Here is a 27,191-nt window from a genome sequence, read left to right on the forward strand (position 1 = left end):
ACATCAAGTTGCCTCCCAGAAAGACCATCATGTAAAAGCTTAGTGATCCTTCTATGTAATCATCCTATCCTGCCACACTGATTCCAGACCTGCTCTCTTATTTGTACATAGAGGTTATGGGGAGGGCCAGTGGGGTAAGTAACTGATCTTGACACAGGTCTTGGTGGTGGTGGTCAGCTTGTGAAGAGGTCCCTACATAATCACGTCACTTAGCCTAGTCTTTTCCCTACTGAATTTGAATCGTGGGAAAGCCAAACTATCAAACGACAAGAAAAGGTAGCCTACATTGATTTGGTTTATTTGAAGTTATATTTAGATATTTTTGATATTCATTCTGCTGCTACATTGATGTCTTGTAAATTAAATGAAAACGCGGGTCTTGTAAGCCCCACAACTGAGTATGTGTGCATATGGCGGGTGTTCTACAGTGTCTTCTTAAAATGTTGCTGTACCTTGATGTCTAGAAAATTAGGCTCAATTATAGTCAAGTATGTGGGCATACTGCAGTCTAAAATGCTTTGAATTAATTAGCACCTTGGAGAGTTCTGTCCGTTTTACCACCATAGATTGAAGGCTATTTAGCTGCTACTTTGTGTTTGACACTATTTTTCTCAATCTGCTCCGGTATCCCAGAGCCCCCTGGACAACCCCCTCAACCTGTCTCTGACCCACACTCCAGTACAGTAGGTGGCGGTAATGCACCATAACTTTGGATGCCAACCGCCGATAAACTCTTCCGAAGAAGAAGACCGTCCGTTTTGTTTAAATTTGCAGGCGGAACTTTTTTTTTTTACTCTTTAGTTATTTATGGTGAAACAGACGTTTCTAAACGGAGTATTTCAAAATTATCGAAAATGGAAAGGTACGTATTTGTTTGAAAGACGTCTCAATGGGTTGTTGCATTTCATTTATAGCTAGAAATATTTAATTGTAGTACCCCAGGCAAATTCTAAGAGACTATGTAAATTAACTTTAGTTAGTTGGCTAAATTAGTTGTAATTTAGCTTGTGTTTTTCAAGTCTAACAGTAGTTCTTAATTGTATGTTTCCCCAGTGGAATGTTTTTCGTTCAAAAATATAACTAGCCAGCGTTATCACAAGAAATAAAGTAGGAAGTATTTGCATGTGAAAGTGTCATGAAGGTGTACATTTTCCCCACTGATGTCGCGTTGCGTTTTTGAGAACATTAGCGGTAGGGTGACCACTTTTTAAAATACTAAAATGCGAGACAACAGGAAGATTTTACGGGACAGTGTAGTTTCAAGTTTTAATGTCACATGCACAAGTACAGTGAAATGCTTTTCTTGTAAGCCCCAACAATGCAGTCATCGATAACAATGTAATACAAAAAATAAGAAGGTGGAACAAAAACACACCAGATATATAACTATATCTACACTGTTTACAATTTTAGGGATGGATACTTGCTCGTTAGAGGTAGATATGTTAAGGTGATTTATGCATCAGGATATATAGTACCAGTCAAGTTTGGACACACCTACTCATTCAAGGGTTTTTCTTAATTTTTACTATTTTAGACATAGTTGATGTCTTCACTATTATTCTATGAAATAACACATTGAAACATGTAGTAACCAAAAAATTGTTAAACAAATCAATATAATTTAGATTTGTTTAACCCTTTGCCTTGACAGCTTTGCACACTCTTGGCGTTCTCTCAACCAGCTTCATGAGGTAGTCACCTGGGATGCATTTCAATTAACAGTTGTCTTAAGTTCATTTGTGGAATTTCTTTCCTCCTTAATGCGTTTTAGCCATTCGGTTGTGTTGTGACAAGATAGGGGTGATTTACCAAGTAGGGTCATCTTCTGTATAAGACCAAGTCCATATTATGGCAAGGACAGCTCAAATAAGCAAGAGAAACGACAGTCCATCATTACTTTTAAGACATGGTCAGTCAATCAGAAACGTTTCAAGAACTTAAAGTTTCTTCAGGTGCAGTCGCAAAAACCATCAAGCGCTATGATGACACTGGCTCTCATGAGGACCGCCACAGGAAAGGAAGACCCAGAGTTACCTCTGCTGCAGAGGATAAGTTCATCAGTTACCAGCCTCAGAAATTGCAGCCCAAATAAATGCTTCATAGAGTTCAAGTAAGACACTTATCAACATCAACTGCTCAGAGGAGACTGTGTAAATCAGGCCTTCATTGTCGATTTGCTGCAGAGAAACCACTACTAAGGGACACTAATAATAAGAAGAGACTTGCTTGGGCCAAGAAGCACAAGCAATGAACATTAGACAGGTGGAAATTTGTCCTTTGGTCTGATTTGTCAAAATTTGAGATTTTTGGATACAACCGCTGTGTCTTTGTGACGCTGAGTAGGTGAACGGATGATCTTTGCATGTGTGGTTCCCACCGTGAAGCATGGCGGAGGTGTGACGGAATGGGGTTTCTTTGCTGGTGACACTGTCTGTAATTTTATTTTTTAATTGAAGTCACACTTAACCAGCATGGCTACCACAGCATTCTGCAGCGATACGCCATCCCATCTGGTTTGTGCTATCACTTGTTTTTCAACAGGACAATGACCCAACACACCTCCAGGCTGTATAAGGGATATTTGACCAAGAAGGAGCGTGATGGAGTGCTGCATCAGATGACCTGGCCTCCGCAATCACCTGACCTCAACCCAATTGAGATGGTTTGGTATTAGTTTGATCACAGAGTGAAGGAAAATCAGCCAACAAGTGTTCAGCATATGTGGGAACTCCTTCAAGACTGGAAAAGCATACCAGGTGAAGCTGGTTGAGAATGCCAAGAGTGTGCAAAGCTGTCATCAAGGCAAAGGGTGGCTACTTTGAAGAATCTAAAATATATTTTGTTTTGTTTAACACTTTTTTGGTTACTACATGATTCCATGTGTTATTTCATAGTTTTGATGTCTTCACTATTTTAAAATATAGTAAAAATAAAGAAACCCTTGAATGAGTAAGTGTCAACTTTTGACTGGTACTGTGTGTGTGTGATATATACTCATAATATACTCTAAATCCAATCCAAGATGGCGTAGCAGTGTAGACGTGTTTTGTTTCACCCTCTCGTGTACGTTTGTATTTTTCGTATTTCTTGTATATATATATTTTTTTAAATCTCTCTTTTCAATTTTTATTTCGATTATACCTTCTGGTAACCTACCTCACCCAATGTGATATGGAATCGCTATTATTTTTTAACTTTGGAACACATTCAAGAACCCCCAGTAGCTAACCAGCTAATCAGCTACAAGCGATTTAGTCATTTTTAGCCTCTGCTAGCAGCTTTTACCTTCTGCACAGACACCAGCCCTGTTATTAGCCTGGATATTACTCTCCAATTTACCAGCATCGGACTGTCTCTCCACAACAACGCCGGATTCCTGCCGTAATCCCTGAGCCACTACTTCTAATCCTCACAGCTATCTTGCAGCTAGCACCACTGCCACGAAGCTAGCACCAGTTAGCAAACACAATTCTACAATACCTCTTTCGCCATCGCCATCCGGCTTGGATTCTCTGTCGACACGACCACGTCTGGTCTGCAGACGAATATCCCATCCGCTGTGCCTTCAACCGGCCTCCGTCTGAGCAGACCCCCTCCGTCTGAGCAGACCACCCCCCGGGCTACTAACTTTAAAGGCCGCGTAGTGGCGGCTTCCCTGCTCCATCTACGGCTGCCCCCTGGACACTATGATCACTTGGCTACATAGCTGATGCCTGCCGGACTGTCCATTAATTCACGGTACTCCATTCTGTTTATTTGTGTTTTATTTGTCGGCTCTGTGTTTTAACTCAGGCTCTGTGTGTAGTTAATCCGACCCTCTCTGCTTAGTCGTCGCCATTTTTACCTGCTGTTGCTGTGTTAGCTGACTAGCTGCTGTTATCTCACCTGTTGTTTTAGCTAGCTCTCCCAATCAAGACCTGCAATCACTTTATGCCTTACTGTATGTTCTTGTCAAATATCAATATGCCTTGTATACTGTTGTTCAGGCTAGTTATCATTGTTTTGGTTTGCAATGGACCCCGTAGTTCCACTCTCCGTACCTCTGATACCTCCTTTGTCCCACCTCCCACACATGCGGTGACCTCACCCATTGAGACCAGCATGTCCAGAGATACAACCTCTCTTATCATCACCCAGTGCCTGGGCTTGCCTCCGCTGTACCCGTGCCCCACCATACCCCTGTCTGCACATTATGCCCAGAATCTATTCTACCACGCCCATAAATCTGGTCCTTTTATTCCTTGTCCCCAACGCTCTAGGCGACCAGTTTTGATAGCCTTTAGCCGCACCCTCATCCTACTACTCCTCTGTTCCTCGGGTGATGTGGAGGTAAAATCAGGCCCTGCATGTCCCCAGGCACCCTCATTTGTTGACTTCTGTGATCGAAAAAGCCTTGGCCTCATGCATGTCAACATCAGAAGCCTCCTCCCTAAGTTTGTCTTACTCACCGCTTTAGCACACTCTGCCAACCCTGATGTCCTTGCCGTGTCTGAATCCTGGCTTAGGAAGGCCACCAAAAATTCTGAGATTTCCATACCCAACTATAACACTTTCCATCAAGATAGAACTGCCAAAGGGGGAGGAGTTGCAATCTACTGCAGAGATAGCCTGCAAGGTTCTGTCATACTTTCCAGGTCTATGCCCAAACAGTTCGAACTTCTAATTTTAAAAATTAATCTCTCCAGAAATAAGTCTCTCACTGTTGCCGCCTGCTACCGACCCCCCTCAGCTCCCAGCTGTGCTCTGGACACCATCTGTGAATTGATCGCTCCCCATCTAGCTTCAGAGTTTGTTCTGTTAGGTGACCTAAACTGGGATATGCTTAACACCCCAGCAGTCCTACAATCTAAGCTTGATGCCCTCAATCTCACACAAATCATCAAGGAACCCACCATGTACAACCCTAAATCCGTAAACATGGGCACCCTAATATACATTATCCTGACCAACTTGCCCTCCAAATACACCTCTGCTGTCTTCAATCAAGATCTCAGCGATCACTGCCTCATTGCCTGTATCCGCTACGGGTCCGCGGTCAAACGACCACCCCTTATCACTGTCAAACGCTCCCTAAAACACTTCTGCGAGCAGGCCTTTCTAATCGACCTGGCTCGGGTACCCTGGAAGGATATTGACCTCATCCCGTCAGTTGAGGATGCCTGGTCATTCTTTAAAAGTTACTTCCACACCATATTAGACAAGCATGCTCCGTTCAAAAAATGCAGAACTAAGAACAGATAGTCCTTGGTTCACTCCAGACCTGACTGCCCTCGACCAGCACAAAAACATCCTGTGGCGAACTGCAATAGCATCGAAGAGCCCCCGCGATATGCAACTGTTCAGGGAAGTCAGGAACCAATACACGCAGTCAGTCAGGAAAGCAAAGGCCAGCTTTTTCAAGCAGAAATTTGCATCCTGTAGCTCTAACTCCAAAAAGTTCTGGGATACTGTAAAGTCCATGGAGAACAAGAGCACCTCCTCCCAGCTGCCCACTGCACTGAGGCTAGGTAACACGGTCACCACTGAGACCAAAATGTGATAATCGAAAACTTCAACAAGCATTTCTCAATGGCTGGCCATGCCTTCCTCCTGGCGACTCCAACCCAGGCCAACAGCCCCCAGCCCCCCCCCCCCCCCCCCCCCCGCTGCTACTCGCCCAAGCCTCCCCAGCTTCTCCTTTACCCATATCCAGATAGCAGATGTTCTGAAAGAGCTGGAAAACCTGGACCCATACAAATCAGCTGGACTTGACAATCTGGATCCCCTATTTCTGAAACTGTCCGCCGCCATTGTCGCACCCCCTATTACCAGCCTGTTCAACCTCTCCTTCGTATCATCTGAGATCCCCAAGGATTGGAAAGCTGCTGCGGTCATCCCCCTCTTCAAAGGGGGAGACACCCTGGACCCAAACTGTTGCAGACCTATATCCATCCTGTCCTGCCTATCTAAGGTCTTCGAAAGCCAAGTCAACAAACAGATCACTGACCATCTCGAATCCCACCGTACCTTCTCCGCTGTGCAATCCGGTTTCCGAGCCGGTCACGGGTGCACCTCAGCCACGCTCAAGGTACTAAACGATATCATAACCGCCATCGATAAAAGACAGTACTGTGCAGCCGTCTTCATCGACCTGGCCAAGGCTTTCGACTCTGTCAATCACCATATTCTTATCGGCAGACTCAGTAGCCTCGGTTTTTCTAATGACTGCCTTGCCTGGTTCACCAACTACTTTGCAGACAGAGCTCAGTGTGTCAAATCAGAGGGCATGCTGTCCGGTCCTATGGCAGTCTCTATGGGGGTACCTCAGGGTTCAATTCTCGGGCCGACTCTTTTCTCTGTATATATCAATGATGTTGCTCTTGCTGCGGGCGATTCCCTGATCCACCTCTACGCAGACGACACCATTCTGTATACTTCTGGCCCTTCCTTGGACATTGTGCTATCTAACCTCCAAACGAGCTTCAATGCCATACAACACTCCTTCCGTGGCCTCCAACTGCTCTAAAACGCTAGTAAAACCAAATGCATGCTTTTCAACCGTTCGCTGCCTGCAGCCGCACGCCCGACTAGCATCACCACCCTGGACGGTTCCGACCTAGAATATGTGGACATCTAAGTACCTAGGTGTCTGGCTAGACTGCAATCAAATCTAGAGTCGGCTTTCTATTTCGCAACAAAGCCTCCTTCACTCACGCCGCCAAACTTACCCTAGCAAAACTAACTATCCTACCGATCCTCGACTTCGGCGATGTCATCTACAAAATAGCTTCCAATACTCTACTCAGCAAACTGGATGCAGTCTATCACAGTGCCATCCGTTTTGTTACTAAAGCACCTTATACGACCCACCACTGCGACCTGTATGCCCTAGTCGGCTGGCCCTCGCTACATGTTCGTCAGACCCACTGGCTCCAGGTCATCTACAAGGCTATGCTAGGTAAAGTGCCGCCTTATCTCAGTTCACTGGTCACGATGGCTACACCCACCCGTAGCACGCGCTCCAACAGGTGTATCTCACTGATCATCCCTAAAGCCAAAACCTCATTTGGACGCCTTTCCTTGCAGTTCTCTGCTGCCTGCGACTGGAACGAATTGCAAAAATCTCTGAAGTTGGAGACCTTTATCTCCCTCAACAACTTTAAACATCTGCTATCTGAGCAGCTAACCGATTGCTGCAGCTGTACATAGTCCATCGGTATATAGCCCACCCAATTTACCTACCTCACCCTCCATACTGCTTTTATTTATTTACTTTTCTGCTCTTTTGCACACCAGTATCTCTACTTGCACATGATCATCTGATTTATCACTCCAGTGTTAATCTGCTAAATTGTAATTATTCGATTTATTGCCTACCTCCTCATGCCTTTTGCACACATTGTATATAGATTCTCTTTTTTCTACCATGTTATTGATTGGTTTATTGTTTACTCCATGTGTAACTCTGTGTTGTCTGTTCACACTGCTATGCTTTGTCTTGGCCAGGTCGCAGTTGCAAATGAGAACTTGTTCTCAACTAGCCTACCTGGTTAAATAAAGGTGAAAAAAAATAATAATAGTAGTAGCAGCATATGTGGGTGTGTAGAGTGTATAAATGTAGCTATGTGCGTGTGAGCAAATGATTTGAGTGATGTATTGGAGTATCAGTGTGTGTGTGTGTGTGTAGGGCCCTGTGATTGGATAGGTGGTGAAAAAAGAGGTCAACTCCAATAGTAAGTGCAGCTATTTAGCAGTCATGGCCTGTAACCTACAGTAACCCTCCCCGCTCACACACACAAATACCGCTTATGGTGTAGCAGCAATGTTTTAGGTGCCGGAGAGCAATACAAATGTAAATGATGTTATCTCTTAACGTCTGCCTATGCCCACACATAGTCGCAAGACCACAAGTTGCCTCAAACACGTATATTAGGTATATCTCATTTCAAAATGAGGCCATGGCATCATCACTGTGAATGATAATTCTTCATGTTTTACCAGCGACATGTCCAAACTGATCATTTGATCTCATTCAGTTTCATGGGAATATGCATTTAAGTCTTCTTGAATGACTGTTTTGTGAGCAGAAGGTGTTAACAAACTATACTGAACTTAAATATATAAATGCAACAATTTAAACGATTATACTGCGTTACAGTTCATAGAAGGAAATCAGTAAATGTAAATTAATTCATTAGGCCCTAATCTATGGCTTTCACATGACTGGGCGGGGTCTGGGTCACCAACTTTGGCGCCAGTTCCACCCACTGGGGAGCCAAGCCCAGCCAATCAGAATGAGTTGTTCCACACAGACAGAAATACTCCTCAGCACCCCCCCCCTCACCTTCCTCACCTTCCTGAGACAATCCCGCATGTGAAGAAGCTGGATTTGGAGGTTCTGGACTGGCGTGGTTACACGTTGTGAGGCCGGTTGGATGTACTGCCAAATTCTCTAAATTGACGTTGGAGGTGGCTTTTGATAGAGAAATTAAGATGAAATTCTCTGGCACGGCTCTGTTGGACATTCCTGCAGACAGTATGCCAATTGCACGCTCCTTCAAAGCTTGAGACATCTGTGGGATTGGATTGTGACAACCACATTTTGTGGCCTTTTATTGTCCCCAGCACAAGGTGCACTGGTGTAATGATCATGCTGTTTAATCAGCTTCTTGATATGCCATACCTGTCAGGTGGATGGATTATCTTGGCAAAGGAGAAATGCTCACTAACAGGGATGTAAATCAAAGCACATTCTGTCCAGTGGCTCACGCTGTTGAGCTTTGGCCACATTTATATTTTTTTAAATGTACTCTTCAGCTAGTGTCCTAAACCCCCAAAACACAATTTCTTAGGAGATATGTTATTTAGAATACTAAATAAACATTGATCTTCCAAGACATTGATTCAGCTTTGATCTAAACCAGGGATGGGCAACTTCGATGGGGGTGGGGGCCACAAAAATAAACTCATCAGTGGCATTATTGGCTTGTAGGTCTATTTACCCACATTGCGAGCAAAACATTTTAGCAGCCCCCATTGTGACAGTGTAGAGTTGTAATGTTAATTTCCTTCAATTCTACACATTTTGTCATGGGTTGAAGGCAAATGTTTGCAGTTTCTGATAATTGATGATCAATGGATCCCACCAGGGTTGGTAATTGGACCATGCTTACTACCAGTTTGGTAAATTAGCTGGCTGCTAGTTTATCTAATCTAAAACATTTAGCTGACATGGACGTGTTGAGTGACTGTTTTGGCTCCGGAGAGGATGGCTGACGTTTTACATGCTCCTAACCAACTGTGCTATTGCATTTTGTTTGTTGTTGTGACGTTTAACTTATTTTGTATATAATGTAGCTGCTACCGTCTCTTATGACCGAACATTACTTTTGGACACCAGAACAGCGATTATTCAACTCGAACTGGAAGAATATTTGTTGTTTTAATGAGTCCGACGTGAAGGATATACCACTTTCTCGGTAAGGTACCCAAATCCCAGTCATTTGCGTGAAGGAAAAGGGGGCGGAGGTCGGGCTGCTTTCTGAGAATTCGTAGGCGAGTGAGAACCTCAACTACCATCAGTTCTATTGGCCAACGTGCAATCATTGGAAAACAAAACGGTAGTATAATCTTGATCATAGGTCATCCAACGGGACATTAACTGTAATAGATTGTTTCACTGAGTCGTGGCTGAATGACGACACGGATAATATAGACCTGGAGGGATTTCCCATGCACCGGCAGGACAGAAGCTACGTCTGGTAAGGGGCGTGGGTCTATTTGTCAATAGCAGCTGGTGCGCTATGTCTAATATTAAAAAAGTATTGTGATATTGCTCGCCTGAGGTATTCTACCTCATGATAAACTGTAGACTATCTATCAAGAGTTCTCATCTATATTATTCATAGCCGTCTATTTACCACCACAAACTGATGCTGGTACTAATACCGCACTCAACCAGCTGTATAAGGTCATAAGCAAACAAGAAAATGCTCATCCAGAAGCAGCGCTCCTAGTGGCCGGGGACTTTAAAGCAGGCAGACTTAAATCCGTTTTACCGAATTTCTACTAGCATGTCATGTGCATCCAGAGGGGGGAAAAAAACTCTACACTGCCTTTACTCCACACAGAGATGCATACAAAGCTCTCCCCTGCCCTCCATTTGGCAAATATGGCCATAATTCTATCCTCCTGATTCCTGCGTACAAGCAAAACTAAAGCAGGAAGCACCAGTGACTTGCTCAATACAGAAGTGGTCAGATGACGCACGCGGATGCTACGCTGCAGCACAGACTGGAATATGTCCCGGGATTCATCCAATGGCATTGAGGAGTATACCACCTCTGTCATCGGCTTCATCAATAAGTGCATCGACGACGTCGTCCCCACATTGACCGTACGTACATATCCAGAAGCCATGGATTACAGGCAACACCCGCATGGAGCTAAAGGCTAGAGCTGCCGCTTTCAAAGAGCGGGATGCTTATAAGAAATCCCGCTATGCCCTGAGACGAACCATCAAACAAGCAAAGTGTCAATACAGGATTAAGATTGAATCCTACTACATCGGCTCTGACACTTGTTGGATGTGGCATGGCTTAAACTATTACGGACTCCAAAAACAAACCCAGCCACGAGCTGCCCAGTTGACGTGAGCCTACCAGACGAGCTAAATGCCTTTTTATGCTCTCAAGGCAAGCAACACTGACGCATGCACGAGAGCACCAGCTGTTCGGGAAGACTATGATAACGCTCTCGGTAGCCGATGTGAGCAAGACCTTTTAAACAGGTCAACGTTCACAAAGCCTGATGGGGTCTGATGGATTACCAGGATGTGTACTCGCAGCATGGCAGACCAACTGGCAAGTGTCTTCACTGACATTTTCAACCTCACCCTGACTGAGTCTCTGTAATACCTACATGTTTCAAGCAGACCGCCATAGTGCATGTGCCCAAAGAAGCAAAGGTAGCCTGGCTAAATGATTACCGCCCCGTAGCACTCACGTCGGTAGCCATGAAGCTTTAAAGGCTGGTCATGGCTCACTCGGGGGCTCCCGAGTAGCGCACTGGTCTAAGGCATCACTACAGACACCCTGGTTCGAATCCAGGCTGTATCACAACTGGCCGGCGGCACACAATTGGCCCAGCGCCATCCGGGTTTGGCCGGTGTAGGCCGTCATTGTAAATACGAATTTGTTCTTAACGGTCTTGCCTAGTTAACTTAAAAAAACCTCAACAGCATTCTCCTAGATACCCTTGACCCACTCCTATTTGCATACCGCCCCAACAGAGCCACAGATGCAACCTCAATCGCACTCCACACTGCCCTTTCCCACCTGGACAAAAGGAACACCTATGTGAGAATGCTATTCATTGACTCCAGCTCAGAGTTCAACACCATAGTACCCTCAAAGCTCATCACTAAGCTAAGGACCCTGGGACTAAACACCTCCCTCTGCAACTGGATCCTTGACTTCCTGACGGGCCGCCCCCAGGTGGTAAGGGTAGGCAACAACACGTCTGCTATGCTGATGCTCAACACTGGGGATCAGTCCCCTCCTGTACTCCCTGTTCACCCACGACTGCGTGGCCAAACACGACTCAAACACATCATTAATTTTGCTGATGACACAAGTGATCACCGACAACGATGAGACAGCCTATAGGGAGGAGGTCAGGGACCTGGCATTGTGACACAAGGACAACAATCTCTCCCTCAATTTGAGCAAGACAGGAGCTGATCGTGGACTACAGAAGGCGGACCGAACAGGCCACTGTTAACATTGACTGGGCTGTCGTGGAGCAGGTTGAGAGCTTCAAGCTCGTTGGTGTCCACAACGCCATCAAACTATCATGGTCCAACCACACCAAGACAGTCGCCAAGAGGGCACGACAACCTAGTTTTGTATGACCTGTCTGCAATGAACTTGAAGCTGGTGTTTAAACTATTCCTGAGTCAGTGCTCTCCAGACACACACAGCTTTAGGCTATTTGCTCAAGGGATAAGTAATCCGGTAGGACTTTTTAGACATTTCTACCAGATCAGAGCATGACCCCCCCCCCCCCCCCTTTTATGCTGAGTGGTTATCGAAAGGGAGAGAGCTGGAAAGATTTTTAAAATAGGCTACGTTGAACTATTGTCATTCTCAGTGGCTGTAAAAACAGACTTATTTTACTTGGTTTTTGAGGCAAAGAAAAAATGACTTTGAGAAGCTCCACAGATGGTGAGTTACGACAATCATAAATAGTATCAAATCCCCAAATGGGCACATTTTTATAGGTCTACATTTGCCACTGCTCGATTTAAAAATTAAAAAGCTTGGTCCACCAACAACTGATCGGAATAGGTTAGCCCTGATACATGCTATATACATTTTACAGACACGGTGTGTTTTACATTTAGTTATTTTTAGTCCCACCCTTCAGCTACCCTCTACCCTTCCCATCGTTCTCTGAATACCATCCAATTTATTTTTGCCATATATTTTTAAACTGCTGTGATGTTTCACAGAAGTTCTGAACCGTTCTATCTCAGTGTTTTACAGATTGTAGATTAAATAAACATTTTTGCTAACAGTATTATATTATTGATTTTTTTGACGGACTTTTCAAGTCACCCAGCAGAGTTACCTCCACTTAAATGTTGCAATTCATCAGCCATTCCTGAACCTGTGACCAAAAACAAGCTATATATGGACGGTACCAAAACAAATGAGCGAATATTCTTTCTCTTCGCAGCAAAATCTGCTGGGATGGTTTTATTCCTAATATCGAACATTCTATTGGTTGCAAGAATTTTTGTATCATTTAAATTGAAAACCTAACATTTTGAATCTGATGTTTTGTATCAGTTCATAAACCATGTGGCATGGAATTGGTACATCAATCTCTTCCCAACTATTTTGCAATCTAGGGTACAGCTGTACCTTTTTTTGGTCTTTAAATGAAATTTGCTAAACTAGTTTTATTCATCACAATTTTCTTTTTAACCAGTTTTTGTCTTTTAGTGGAGGGCTAACAGACAAGTTCCTTCCTTTCTCCCTCCATTTTTGCATTTAATGCTGTTTGTAATTTGGGGTATAGGAGACATTTCCATATTTTTGTTAGCTGCATGTGTGACAACTCCACCAGTCCTATTTATGATATCATTTAAATTGATTATGCTATTTAATTCCCCCCCCAAAATGTTAAATTGATCAATTAGTATATTTGAGTTTAAGAATTTGTTGCAACCAACTTTCTATGGCTTGTTTTAACAATAGCAACTATTTGGGGGATTATTTCATTTTCAAATAAGTGAAAGTGAGAGGTAATCTGAATAAAGTGGGGAGGGGGAGAACCAGTTTGGATTTAAGTGTAACTTTTGTAGGACTAAAACCTTTAGTGAGAGGTCTAATGCTTTCATATTTCATTTCTGTCTTTTGAATTCATATTCATTATAATAAATAGGCCCAGTTAATTTTGTTTGGCTTGCTGTTCCAAATAAAATAGAATAAAAAAAACACACTGCTAGGTGTAGGCAAGGCCATAAGTTAAAAGCTAAACTGGGACATGACTAAAGAGTTAATCACGGTGATTTCTCCACAAATACACAGGTATTTTCCTTTCCATGGTAACAAGATCTTATAAACAAATTATTTGTATTAGCATTTATTGTAGAGATCATTTTCTTTCAGGATATGAATAGGACATGGATTTTTGGTTGCGGGACAAAATGCGGGACTGTCCCGCACAATCCGGTACAATGTCACCCTGCTATTGTGCCCATCTTTCATTGTTTCATTGAAACATTTGCTATCCTATTGAAACATTAACTGACCTGGCTATCCATGTATAGCCTACATGTATTTAGCTGGCTATGTCTTCATTCTTTCACCAGATCCAGGATGAACCGAGCATCCAGCAGTAGGCTCTCTGAGCTCCCTCAAAGAGTTGAAAGCAACAGAATGAGCATGGTTTATGCAACACCGCAGAGGTTAGTGTTCAAACCAACGTCAAAGGAAGTTGCTTTAACTGCCTGTCATAAATATGGGATATGTATTTGCTAATACAATGAGCATATTGATATTTGTTCACAGCAAACAATCCTTTGGAAAGTTGAACATTCCTAAACCCCAGTCTGTCACATCCGAGAGAAGAACCAGCTTTTTTGGTAGTCGGTAAGTCCCTACACTGCAGAAAATACCATTATACACCTAGTTCTCTGTCACTGTCACCATGTGAGACAAAGACTATTCCTGTTAGTGAATCCATATGATTGGGAGCCATTTCACACTGCCAAGTTCAGTGGTTCCCAACTCCAGTCCTCGAGTCCCTCTGACAGTACATGTTTTTATTGTAGCTCTGGACATGTTCACACTGCAGGCCTTATTGCTCAACCAGCTAAATCGTTAGCTGGTTGTAATCCATACCCGGGAATCTTCTGGCTAGCATGTTTGAAGAATGTATCAATGCAAGTGGAAACAGATTGTAGAGAGGTGCATTAAACAACATGATAGGTGAATGAGGGGAGAAACACTTTCAAATCTGTTTTGGAATAGTGACTGTCCAAACGGCAAGTTAAATGTGTCCAAATTGGATTTGTGTGTTCAGACAGCATTCATTTGCTGACATGGCTATGCTATTTGTCATAGTAATGGTGGTTGTGCGCAGTGGTGTAAGCTGATTGGTGGTGGAGCTCGTGCTTCCTATCACTTAGAAGTTATGTATGGAATCAATATCATGCCAAATGTAAATCACCAATCCACAAACACCTTTTGATTTGTATTTGTAAATCGATATATTGCATTAGAATTATTTTATGACTGCAGATATGCAGGGTCAGTTCCAAGGGCCTTAAGTAAAATGACTGCCATAAAGTTTTGCACATAGGAGAGATATGTGCAAACATGACAGATATGGCAAACCTGCAACTCCATTAGGTCACCTGATTAAAAAAATAAATAAAATACTACTAATAATGTACACCCGTTTGCCACCCATATAGTTGAATTAGCTGGCCAGTGTGATAGCGCCACTAAATGTGAAGGTTATGTCATATATTGTAAATGATTATAATAATTTACAGCTGTCCCATGCTGCACAGACGATGAGCATTAAGGAGACATAAGTGTTCCTGAGGCCTCCAACCATTTCTCCAGGAGAGGCATGCGAAAGGTAGAGGGCAGGTGTAGGATATTGTATCAGACTTTGTAACAATATTGCTTCGTTCCTCGCCCCAACCTGGGCTTGAACAAGGGACCCCCTGCACATATTGACAAGTCACCCTCGAAGCATCGTTACCAATCGCTCCAAAAAAAATCGCGGCCCTTGCAGATTAAGTGAAACAACTACTTCAAGTTCTGAGTGAGTGACGTCACCGATTGACACGCTATTAGCGCGCACCGCTAACTAGCTAGCCATTTCACACGGGTTACTCTCACCCCCTTCCTGGCTCCTTTTACTCAGCAACGAGTGATCTGTGTCAACGGCATCAATGGGATAGACTTTTTTTCAATGACTACATCGCTTTCTACGCGTGAACGTTTTGTCTTTATGGCAGTCGTTTTACTTAAGCCCCTTGGAAATGACCTGCATATCTGCAGTCATAAAAAAAAATCTAATGCAATATATAGATTTACAAATACAAGTCAAAAGTGGTGGAATGGTGATTTACATTTGGCATGATATTGATCCCATAGTAATGTAGCAAAATCTACAGTGAAAATAATGCCTGCCAGGGTTGTTTCTCAGTTGCTTTGAATGTTCAAAATCAGTGTCAGAACACCTTTTTAAAGCCTCAAAGGACAAGGTGATCCATCTTTCAGAACAAGTCCTTTTTGGCTAGCCACATAATTCAACTAACTAGTTAGGTAGATGTTAAACGCTATAGCGCGTTCACTAATTTGTTTGTAAACAATTAAAAAGCTAGTTACCTACCACATGTTCTTGTCAAAACTGTCAACAGACAAAATGGCCAATAACAAGATATGCCAAACAGTCGATAAACCACAAGGGCAAATCAATCAGATTTGACCATTCAGACACCTCATGGTCAGGAATCAGATTTGTGACTTGAAATGTCTGCTACCAAAAATAATAATATTTGAATCAGATATGCAAAAAAATTGGATTTGAGTCACTTCAATGTGAACGAGGCTTAAGTAGTACCATGAATGCTAAAAATCGGAACTCTTTTCAGGACCAGTGGGGCTGGCATGGCTCGCAACAGCACCTTTGGCGGTACGGAGAAGATGAAGGATCCCCGTCCCTTACACGATAAGGCCTATGTTCAGCAGTGCATCAGACAGTTGTGTGAGGTATGGATTCCTAATATACACAGATTTCTAAAACAGAATCTCACTGAACTTTTAAGTCTTTCAAGACCGGCCTGAATATTTATAAAGTATCTCAGAGTAGGAGTGCTGCTCTTGGATCAGTTGTCACTTTTACATCCTCATGAATAAGATTCTATGAACTGGGGGGGGTCTGGTCCTAGATCAGCACTCCTTCACAAAGACACATCATTTCCCTCGTTCTCCTCTAGTTTCTGTCAGAGAAGGGCTTTCCGGGTTCAATGTCAGTCAAGTCTCTCCAGTCGCCCTCCACCAAGGAGTTCCTAAAGATCTTTGAGTTCATCTACTGCCTCCTGGACCCCACCTTCCAGATGCCCACCTCCAAAGTGGAGGAAGAGGTCCCCAGGATTCTCAAAGACTTGGGGTAAATAGTGGTTAGAGTGTTGGGCCAGTAATCGAAAGCTTGCTGCATCAAATCCCCGAGCTGACAAGGTAAAAAAAAAAAAAAAAACATCTGTCGTTCTGCCCCTGAACAAGGCAGTTAACCCACTGTTCCCCGGTAGGCCGTCATTGTAAATAAGAATTTGTTCTTAACTGACTTGCCTAGATAAATAAAGGTTACATTTACATTTGTAAACAATGAGCTCATTCTGCCGTACATGTTAAAAATGGTCTGTGTCCCAAATGGCATCACTGTGGGCCCTGGTCAAAGGTAGTGCCCTATATAGAGAATATGGTGCTATTTGGGACTTCGATGTGATCATTTGCTGTTTTTGTACGCTAGCCTGTTCCTCTTTCTAGGATACTGACTGTATATTTCTGATGGCAGGTATCCATTTGTTCTCTCCAAAAGTTCCATGTACTCTGTGGGGGCACCACATACGTGGCCACAGGTCTTGGGGGCTGTTGTCTGGCTCATGGATACTGTGAAGGTGGGTATTAGTACAGCAGAATACTACCTAATCTCTAAACTCATTAATAACATTAACTGTCTAAATGAAGGTTTGAATAATGAGAGAGTTATAAAAACATTTTTTATAAGGATCCCCATTAGCCGACGCCAATGGCGACCACTAGTCTTACTGGGCTTCGACATAACGAAATCCTTTACAATTTACATATTTAAAAACATTAACATGTATTGCGTGTGCATCTATTAGTTACACTTGTCAATACATGAACAAAAAAGTTAGGTCACATGGGGCAGAGGCCTTGTGCCATGAAGTTACTTTGTTTTTTTGAAACCAGGTTTGTTGTTCACTTGCGTCATATAAGATGGACGGTAGTTTCATGCATCGTGGCTCTGTATAATACTGTATGTTTCCTTGAATTTGTTCTGGTTGTTTTGCAGATCTTTTGCAGTATGAGTGATCAGGACCTGCTCTTTGCTGATTTCTCTGACGGAAGCACTGAGATTGAGGACGGGGTTGAGTTCAACAAGGTACAGAGCCAACTTACTTACAACAAAACCAATTAGGATGTTAGCTCTATTTGACCCTGCACGCTCCCCTCCGTTTCTAGCTCTTTCTGGACTACACTGCTGAAACCTACAACAAGTTCATGCAAGGAGCAGATACGTTTGATGAAGAGGATGCAGATTATCTTGCTAAACTAAGTAAGCAGTGATGATAAAGTTATTGTTTTTAATTGTGAGTTGTGCCTTTTCCTTCCGAATGAACACATACAAATAACCAGCAACAAGCGCATAAAAGGTCAACTTATATCTACAGAGAGACTTTACAACGTTGACGAAGGGCTTCTCGCGTCCATGGAGGAGAAGTACAGGATGCTGAGTGATGAGGTTGAGCGACTGGAGAATGAAAGCCAAACGGTTAGTCCTTTGAATCTAAGGACTGTATATACAGTGCATTCGGAAAATATTCAGACACTTTGACTTGTTCCACATTTTACAGCCTTCTAAAATAGATTGAGTAGTGCCCCCCCCCCCCCCCCTCATCAATCTACACACAATACCCCATAATGACAAAGCAAACAGGTTTTTATCAATTGTAGCAAATGCTATCAAATTTAAAAAACTGAATTATCACATTTACATAAGTATTCAGACCCTTTACTCAGTACTTTGTTGAAGCACCTTTGGTAGCGATTACAGCTTTGAGTCTTCTTTGGTATGAAGCTACAAGCTTGGCACACCTCTATTTGGGTAGTTTCTTCTCTGCAGATCCTCTCAAGCTCTCTCAGGTTGGATGGCACAGCTATTTTCAGGTCTCTCCAGAGATATTCGATCGGGTTCAAGTCCAGGTTCTGGCAGGCCTCAAGGACATTCAAGGACATTCCGAGACTTGTCCTGAAGCTACTCCTGTGTTGTCTTCGCTGTGTGCTTAGGGTCATTGTCCTGTTGGTAGGTGAAATTCCACCCCAGTGTGAGGTCCTGAGTGCTCTGGAGCAGTTTTTCATCAAGGATCTCTGTACTTTTCTCCACTCGTCTTTCCCTTGATCCTGACTAGTCTCCCAGTCCCTGCCGCTAAAAACCATCCCCACAACATGATGCTGCCACCACCGCACTTCACCGTAGGAATGGTGCCAGGTTTCCTCCAGACGTGACGCTTGGCATTCAGGCCAAAGATTTCATTCTTGGTTTCATCAAACCAGAGAATCTTGTTTCTCATGGTCTGAGAGTCATTTAGGTGGCTTTAGGCAAACTCCAAGCGGGCTGTCATGTGCGTTTTACTGAGTAGTGGCTTCCATCTGGCCACTCTACCATAAAGGCCTGATTGGTGGAGTGTTGCAGAGATGCTTGTCCTTTTGGAATGTTCTCCCATCTCCCCCCGTTTGCATAGTTTGTCTGCGGCGGCCAGCTCCAGGAAGAGTCTTTGTGGTTCCAAACTTCTTCCATTTAAGAATGATTGAGACCACTGTGTTCTTGGGGACCTTCAATGCTACAGATTTTTTTTTTGGTATCCTTCCCCAGATCTGTGCCTCGATACAATCCTGTCTCGGAGCTCTACAAACAATTCCTTCGACCTCATGGCTTTGGTTTTTGCACTGTCAAATGTGGGACCTTATATAGACTGGTATGTGCCTTTCCAAATCATGTTGACTCAATCGAATTTACCCCAAGTGCACTCCAAGTTGTAGAAACATCTCAAGGATGATCAATGGAAACAGGATGCACCTGAGCTCAATTTGTAGTCTCATAGCAAAGGGTCTGAATACTTATGTAAATGATTTCTGTTTTTTATATTTAATACAAAGTTTTTATCTCTGTCATTATGGGGAATTGTGTGTAGATGAGGGAGAGAATATTGTAGCCTTTTTAGAATAAGGCTGTAATGTAACAAAATGTGGCAAAATGTATCAAGTGGTCTGAATACTTTCCGAATGCCCTGTATTTATAGATTTTTCCATGTACTGTGACTGAATATTGTAAACATCTCACCTAGTTTAAGCAGTCGATGAGCCGTAAGTGCCAATTACGTTTGAACAGAGCCGTTTGATTCACTATATTTGTAACCATTTTATTTACTTTGGAGCAGGACCGATTGATGGTCAAAAGAACGGAGAAAGTCAAACTTCAGACAGACCTGCAGAAGCTGCAGAGTTATCGCAGTAACCTGGAGTCTTTCAAAGCCAACCTGGAGAACAAAGCCTCTGGTTTGGTCGAGGAGCTGGAAGCATCGGGTAAAAAACTATGACCAAACATTGCTACTCTCGTGTCTTGGCTGGTCTTGCGGTATTGATGCAGCCTCTAGGACACTTCTCTTTCTACAGTGTCTGTATATGTGGTCTACTACCCTTTGACACATCATTTCTCTATCTGTCCCCACTTTATCTTCTCATTCCCTGTTTAAACAAAATCTGAAAATCCATTCAAATATACTTTTTTTTTTTAAATTGCTACTCTCCTGGAAATCCTGAAACGTTAACAAGCCCCCCGCTGCCCTTTTTTGTCCTGTGTAGGACTGCAAGTGGAGACCCTAAAACAGGAGGAGTCCCGGCTCCAACACATCTTGTCCACCCAGAAGTTCACTCCCGCTGACATTGAGAGGATCAACTGGGAGAAGAGGGAGCTGCAGCAGACCATCAACAGCCTGAGCAAGAGCCTGGAGCAGGCCGAGCAGCACATGTGGAACGAGGAGATCGCTCTGGCCAAGGCCAAGGAGACGGTAAGGAATAGGATGCTGGCCTGATACGTCTGCATTCTATACTCATCTGTCTGGTAAACAAAGGTTCAATAAGTATTTCATTTTTTTAATGACTAGCTAGCTATGAGCCAGTGCTGAACCGTCTTCTCAGTCTTAACCACTGCTAATGATTTAGGCCGAAGTGAAGCTGGCCGAGTACCACAAGCTTGCCCGCAAACTGAAGCTCATCCCTGTGTCTGCCGAAAACGCGTGCGGCCACGACTTTGAGATCAGGACCTCCACAGAATACGGACCGTCCACCATGGTTCAATGCAGAACACAGATTCAAGTATGGAGATTTAGTTCTCATCGAACAATCGCTTTATTACGACAGGTGTGTGTTGTATCTAGACCTAATTCTGTGGCTTATTCTCTACAGCAACTACTGAGGAAACTGATCACTGATGTGGACGAGGAGTGTAGTCGACTGACAGACATGAAACTAAGCCTGGAGGAGTCCATAGAACAGGTACCGAGACATTTCACTGTGTTTCTTAGAAGTACGAAGGTTTTGTCCCATATACAAATAAATTTGAGCATGGATCTTTCTCTTTCAGGTGAATTCCAATATTTCAGATAAAGCGAATGACTTGAAACACCTGAGAGAGCAAATCCGTAGGCTCGACGAGAAGCTCGAACAAGACATGCAGGTGCGGTATAATTTCATTATTACAAGTGTTTGAATATTGTGTACAGAAACCCATCTGAAATAATGTTACAGTCTAGTCATTTATTGGTCAGGAAGTGGTGTCTATGTGAATCACTGGTGTCATCATTGGTCCATCCAAGGTTTTACTAGACAGCTCATTGTCTTATAAGGACGATAATGGAAAGAACTTGTCTTGTTCTCCTCATTTATTTTAAATGTATTGTATCCACATCTGTGGTTAAATTGTGTTTTTTTACAAATAGAAAAATGACATCCCTCTCTCCGTGTGTGTTTAGGACATTGCTCATGAGGAGCAGAAGTGGTCTGCTGAGATGGAGTCTGTGGAGACCCACCGCAAGCTGCTGGAGAAGAAGGTGACCCTGGGCTATGACGAGTCTGTGGAGCAGCTGAAAGCTGCACAGCAACAGTGAGTAGTGCTCCTCCTACCAGTTATTTTGGACCAAATCACAATGGTGAGAGCAACAGGGCTTAGTTTCAAGTTTTATTGTCACGGGCACGACTACAGTGAAATACCTTTCTTTCCCGACATTGCAGTAATTCATATCGGTAGTAAAAATTGTCTACAAAAGTATAATAGGAAAAAAAACCCGAAATATTTAAATATGAATAACACGAGTAAGTAAGTTACTGTTTTATATACGAGGTCAGTTCCAATACCACATTTACAATGTGCAGGGATACTGGAGTTGTAGGGATAGATGTGTATAAGGCTAAGGTGACTAGGCATCAGGATGTGGGTTAGCCAATGACGCGAGTGTGTGTCATATCGGATATCATAAGGTGAATGCACCAATTTGTAAGTCGCTCTGGATAAGAGTGTCTGCTAAATGACTTAAATGTAAATGTGTGTGTTGAGTGTGCGTAGAGTCGGCTCAAAAAGAAAAGGTATCAATACAGATAGTCTGTGTATCCATTTTGTTAGATATTTAGCACTCTTATGGCTTATGGAAGCTGTTCATGAGCCTGTTGGTGTTGCTCTGATACTGCTTGCCATGGGGTAACAGCGTAGTCTATGGTTTGGATGGCTGGAGGGTTTTTTCCCCGTTTTTTTTTCTGGCATTCCTTTCGCACGCCTGATATATTGGTCCTGGATGGCATGGAGCTCGGCCACAGTGAACTACGCACCGTGAGATCATGGGTAGTGCAGTTGCCGTACCAAGCTGTGATACAGCCAGTAAAGATGCTCTCAATGGTGCAGCTGTGTAACTTTGAGGGTATATGCCGCCATCTCAAACTCCTGAGGAGAAAGAGGCTGTCGTTCCAGGATTGAAAGGTCAACCTATATTCCCTACGTCCAGCTGAGCTGGATGTAGGGAGTAGCCATTTAGTTAAGAGAAACTTCCTCCTCAATTTAAGCTCTACAGGATGGGTGTCCCTATACTAGGACGGTTGAGCTAACGTGCGGTAACGGCAAACTTTCCAGGACATAGACATGTCTTATGTGGGCAAAAAGCTTAAGTTCTTGTTAATCTAACTGCACTGTCCAATTATCGTAGCTATTACAGTGAAAAAATACCATGCTATTGTTTGTGAGTGCACAACAACAAAACTCTTATGGCAACTGGTTTGATACATTCACCTCTGGTAAATACATTTACTTCAGTAATCTTGCTCTAATTTGTCATCCTCAGGGTCCCAGAGATAAAATGTAACATAGTTTTGTTTGATAATATCCATTTTTATAATCAAATTTAGGGACTGGTTTCTACAGTTTGAACCCCTGCTACCTCTGGCGTCCCACCCACCCTGCCTGGCCATCTAGATGTGTATAAGCTAATGATAGATCATGTATGACATTCCTGGGAGTGTGTATTACCATATCATTTTTGTATGTTCTCAATAGTTATGTACTTGAAAATGTATCAATTGACCAATTCAGCACATTTGGCCTGACTTGATACAAAATATTGTCCAGTATTGCCATCCTTCACTGGATCTGCTGTTTATAGACCCCCCCTCAGCTCCCAGCTGTGCCCTGGTTACCATATGTGAATTGATTGCCCCCCATCTGTCTTAAGAGTTCGTTCTGTTAGGTGACCTAAACTGGGATATGCTTAACACCCTGGCAGTCCTACAATCTAAGCTAGATACCCTCAATCTCACACAAATTATCAAGGAACCCACCAGGTACAAGCCTAAATCTGTGAACATGGGCACCCTCATGGATAATATACCTCTGCTGTTTTCAATCAGGATCTCAATGATCACTGCCTCATTGCCTGCATCTGCTATGGGTCTACGGTCAAACAACCACCCCTCATCACTGTCAAACGCTCCCTAAAACACTTTTACGAGCAGGCCTTTCTAATTGTCCTCATCGTCAGTCGAGGATGCCTGGTCGTTCTTTAAAAGTAATTTCCTCACCATCTTAAATAAGCATGCCCCTTTCAAAAAATGTAGAACTAAGAACAGATATAGCCTTTGGTTCACTCCAGACCTGACTGCCCTCGACCAGCACAAAAACATCCTGTGGCGAACTGCACTAGCATCGAATAGTCCCCGCGATATGCAACTTTTCAAGGAAGTCAGGAACCAATACACGCACTCAGTAAGGCTAGCTTTTTCAAACAGAAATTTGCATCCTGTAGCTCATACTCCAAAACGTTTTGGGACACTGAAGTCCATGGAGAATAAGAGCAGCTGCCCACTGCACTGAGGCTAGGAAACACTGTCACCACTGATAAATCCACTATAATCGAATTTCAATAAGCATTTTTCTACGGCTGGCCATGCTTTCCACCTGGCTACCCCTACCCTGGTCAACAGCCCTGCACTCCCCACAGCAACTCGCCCAAGCCTCCCCCATTTCTCCTTCACCCAAATCCAGATAGCAGATGTTCTGAAAGAGTTGCAAAACCTGGACCCGTACAAATCAGCTGGGCTAGACAATCTGGACCCTCTCTCTCTAAAATTATCCGCTGCCACTTGCAACCCCTATTACTAGTCTGTTCAACCTGTCTTTCGTATCGTCCGAGATCCCTAAAGATTGGAAAGCTGCCGCGGTCATCCCCTTCTTCAAAGGGGGAGACACTCTAGACCCAAACTGTTATAGTCTTCATCGACCTGGCCAAGGCTTTCGACTCTGTCAATCACCGTATTCTTATCAGCAGACTCAACAGCCTTGGTTTCTCAAATGACTGCCTCTCCTGTTTCACCAACTACTTCTCAGAGTTCATTGTGTCAAATTGGAGGGCCTGATGTCCGGACCTCTGGCAGTCTCTATGGGGGTGCCACAGGGTTCAATTCTCAGGTCAACTCTCTTCTCTCTATATATCAACGATGTTGCTCTTGCTGCGGATGATTCCCTGATCCACCTCTATGCAGACGACACCGTTCTGTATACATCTGGCCCTTCTTTGGACACTGTTAACTAACCTCCAAACGAGCTTCAATGCCATACAACACTCCTTCCGTGGCCTCCAACTGCTCTTAAACGCTAGTAAAAGCAAATGCATGCTTTTCAACAGTTTGCTGCCTGCACACGCCCGCCCGACTAGCATCACTACTCTGGACGGTTCTGACTTAGAATATGTGGACAACTACAAATACCTAGGTGTCTGGCTAGACTGTAAACTCTCCTTCCAGAATCATATTAAACATCTCCAATCCAAAATTAAATCTAGAATCGGCTTCCTATTTCACAACAAAGCCTCCTTCACTCACGCCGCCAAACATACCCTCGTAAAACTGACTATCCTACCGATCCTTGACTTTGGCGATGTCATTTACAAAATAGTTTCCAACACTCTAATCAGCAAACTGGATGCAGTCTTATCACAGTGCCATCCGTTTTGTCACAAAATCCCCTTATACCACTGCAACCTGTATTCTCTAGTCGGCTGGCCCTCGCTACATATTTGTCGCCAGACCCACTGGCTCCAGGTCATCTTTAAGTCTATGCTAGATAAAGCTCTGCCTTATCTCAGCTCACTGGTCACGATAACACCCACCTGTAGCACGCGCTCCAGCAGGTATATCTCACTGGTCATCCCCAAAGCCAACACCTCTTTGGCCGCCTTTCCTTACAGTTCTCTGCTACCAATGACTGGAACGAATTGCAAAAATCACTGAAGCTGGGGACTTATATTTCCCTCACTAACTTTAAACATCAGCTATCTGAGCAGCTAACCGATCGCTGCAGCTGTACACAGCCCATCTGTAAATAGCCCATCCAACTACCTACCTTATCCCCATATTGTTTTTATTTGCTTTCTGCTCTTTTGCACACCAGTATTTCTACTTGCACATCATCATCTGCTACTTATCACTCGTGTTAATTTGCTAAACTGTAATTACTTTGCTACTATGGCTTCTCTATTGCCTTACCACCTCACGCCATTTGCACACACTGTATCTAGATTTTTTTTCTCCCTTTTTTCCCCCTCTATTGTGTTATTGACTGTATGCTTGTTTATTCCATGTGTAACTCTGTTGTGTCGCTTTGCTTTATTTTGGCCAGGTCGCAGTTGTAAATGAGAACAAGTTCTCAACTAGCTTACCTAGTGACATAAAATAAAAATCTATCTTTAACTTTTCACACACACTGCTGCCATCTGGTGGCCAAAATCTATTGTGCCTAAACTGCAATATGACATTATGGCCTCTTGCATTTCAAAGATGATTAAAAAAAAAAGGTTTTTGTTTGTATTATTTTTTACCAGATCTAATGTGTTATTCTCCTACATTAATTTCACTTTTCCACAAAGTGTTTCCTTTCAAATGTTATCATCCTAAGCTACAGGCAGTTTGATTTGAGTATGTAATTTTAGTCAAAATTGAAAAAAAGGGTACGATCCTTACAATAGCTTGCTTTGTGCAATGCCGCTGTTGTGTGTTTGTGTCACGTGAAACCCACTGAAGGGGGTTTACATACTTAGGCAGGAGTGCAGTGACCTAATCAAAGGCAGACACGGCATAAAAAAAAAGGATTGGGGATAGACAAGCGTCCTGTCATGAGGGTGTACTTGTACGTCGAACTGGCTAACGCTACAGAAACATGAGATATTCTCCTGCCCTAGGCTACTTTATTTGTGTACGGTATGTTCTGGGTTTAACAATTATTTCACAACCACAGGAAGTTTGTTTTTCATTGTTCATATCTAAAAACACACCCCCCACCACAGTATTTGTCTCTCTACTCCACAGGTACCATCTTGTCCTGCAAGAAACCAATGAGGAGCGGCGGACTGTGGTTAACAACCTTGCCAGTGTGTTAACCACGGCTGCCAACCACCTGTCCATTGTAGAGGTCAGTCTCCATCTTGCCCCTAACCTGTCGTTCAAAAAGCCACTGACCTCGTGCACATCTCGCCTTTATTTAAATATTTATTTCATTCCTTGCCTTGATATTCCCTTTTACAATAACTTGATTTGACAATGACTGTCTTTCTGAGCCTGAATGTCACATTGTGATCATTTCCAGAAATTCTTAGAGGATCAACACAAGCGAGTAGACAGGGTGTACACGGACGCCTTCCGGGAGGACGAGGTGGACATTCAGAAGATGAAGGACATTATGGAGGGCTTCATCGCTAAAGTAAACAGCATGTAGTTCCGTGCTTCACTCAAAAAGCTGACATGAGCTCTAACTCTTTACCTGGTTATTCCATTCAGTTCATTGGAACCATCCCAGCGGGCAAAACATGGTTTAGTGACGTTGTGACAACAGAAACTAGTTGAAATGACATCATTAACAACCAGTTTTGCCTGTTGGGATGAGTGCAGCTTTTCTTCTCTTCTAAGTGACGTCTTTACTGACCACAGTGAGCATAACATCCGTTCCAAAGGGCCGCGCCATCTTCTGCAGTTTCCCTGGTCACTGCTCTAAAGCACTGGGAACTTGTGACACCAGATGAGAAGACTGTGTTGGGTGCTGGTAGAAAATATGTTTAAATAGGAGTTTTACTTTGTTCAAGTACCCCTGGGTTAGATAATGGGCGTTAAACCGCTTTGTAAAGTATTTTAATGTTGCCTTGTGGTGTTTCTCATATGAGCCACTAGAGGGCAGTGTAAATCTAGATTTAAAATAGAGCAGTTTCTGATCGGGTGAAATGTATATTATGGTTATTTGTTTTTCGCTGCAGTTTGTGATGCTTTAAATAAAGATATGTATCCCCAATA

General features: G+C 43.3%; 1 protein-coding gene across 1 annotated transcript; it reads left to right on the top strand.

The window, feature by feature from the left end:
* The first annotated feature begins 756 nt into the window (after window positions 1-756).
* Window positions 757-27,191, top strand: LOC129853046 (kinetochore protein NDC80 homolog). Its single transcript, XM_055918695.1, has 17 exons — window positions 757-862; window positions 13,862-13,957; window positions 14,061-14,141; window positions 16,163-16,280; window positions 16,508-16,680; window positions 17,086-17,188; window positions 17,608-17,697; window positions 17,778-17,871; window positions 17,987-18,087; window positions 19,754-19,898; window positions 20,178-20,383; window positions 20,538-20,690; window positions 20,781-20,870; window positions 20,959-21,051; window positions 21,347-21,477; window positions 26,217-26,319; window positions 26,494-27,191. Exons 1-17 carry the CDS (start codon window positions 855-857, stop codon window positions 26,620-26,622), a joined length of 1,914 nt encoding a protein of 637 aa, XP_055774670.1. The 5' UTR covers window positions 757-854; the 3' UTR covers window positions 26,623-27,191.

Source organism: Salvelinus fontinalis, chromosome 4, assembly GCF_029448725.1.
Source record: "Salvelinus fontinalis isolate EN_2023a chromosome 4, ASM2944872v1, whole genome shotgun sequence".
Classification (NCBI taxonomy): domain Eukaryota; kingdom Metazoa; phylum Chordata; class Actinopteri; order Salmoniformes; family Salmonidae; genus Salvelinus; species Salvelinus fontinalis.

Bases quoted from the DNA above. Each gene is read 5' to 3' on its own strand.
- LOC129853046 (XM_055918695.1), top strand. The intron at 19,899-20,177 runs GTAAAAAACTAT...TGTCCTGTGTAG, and splicing joins CGAGGAGCTGGAAGCATCGG to GACTGCAAGTGGAGACCCTA. The intron at 21,478-26,216 runs GTGAGTAGTGCT...TCTACTCCACAG, and splicing joins CTGAAAGCTGCACAGCAACA to GTACCATCTTGTCCTGCAAG.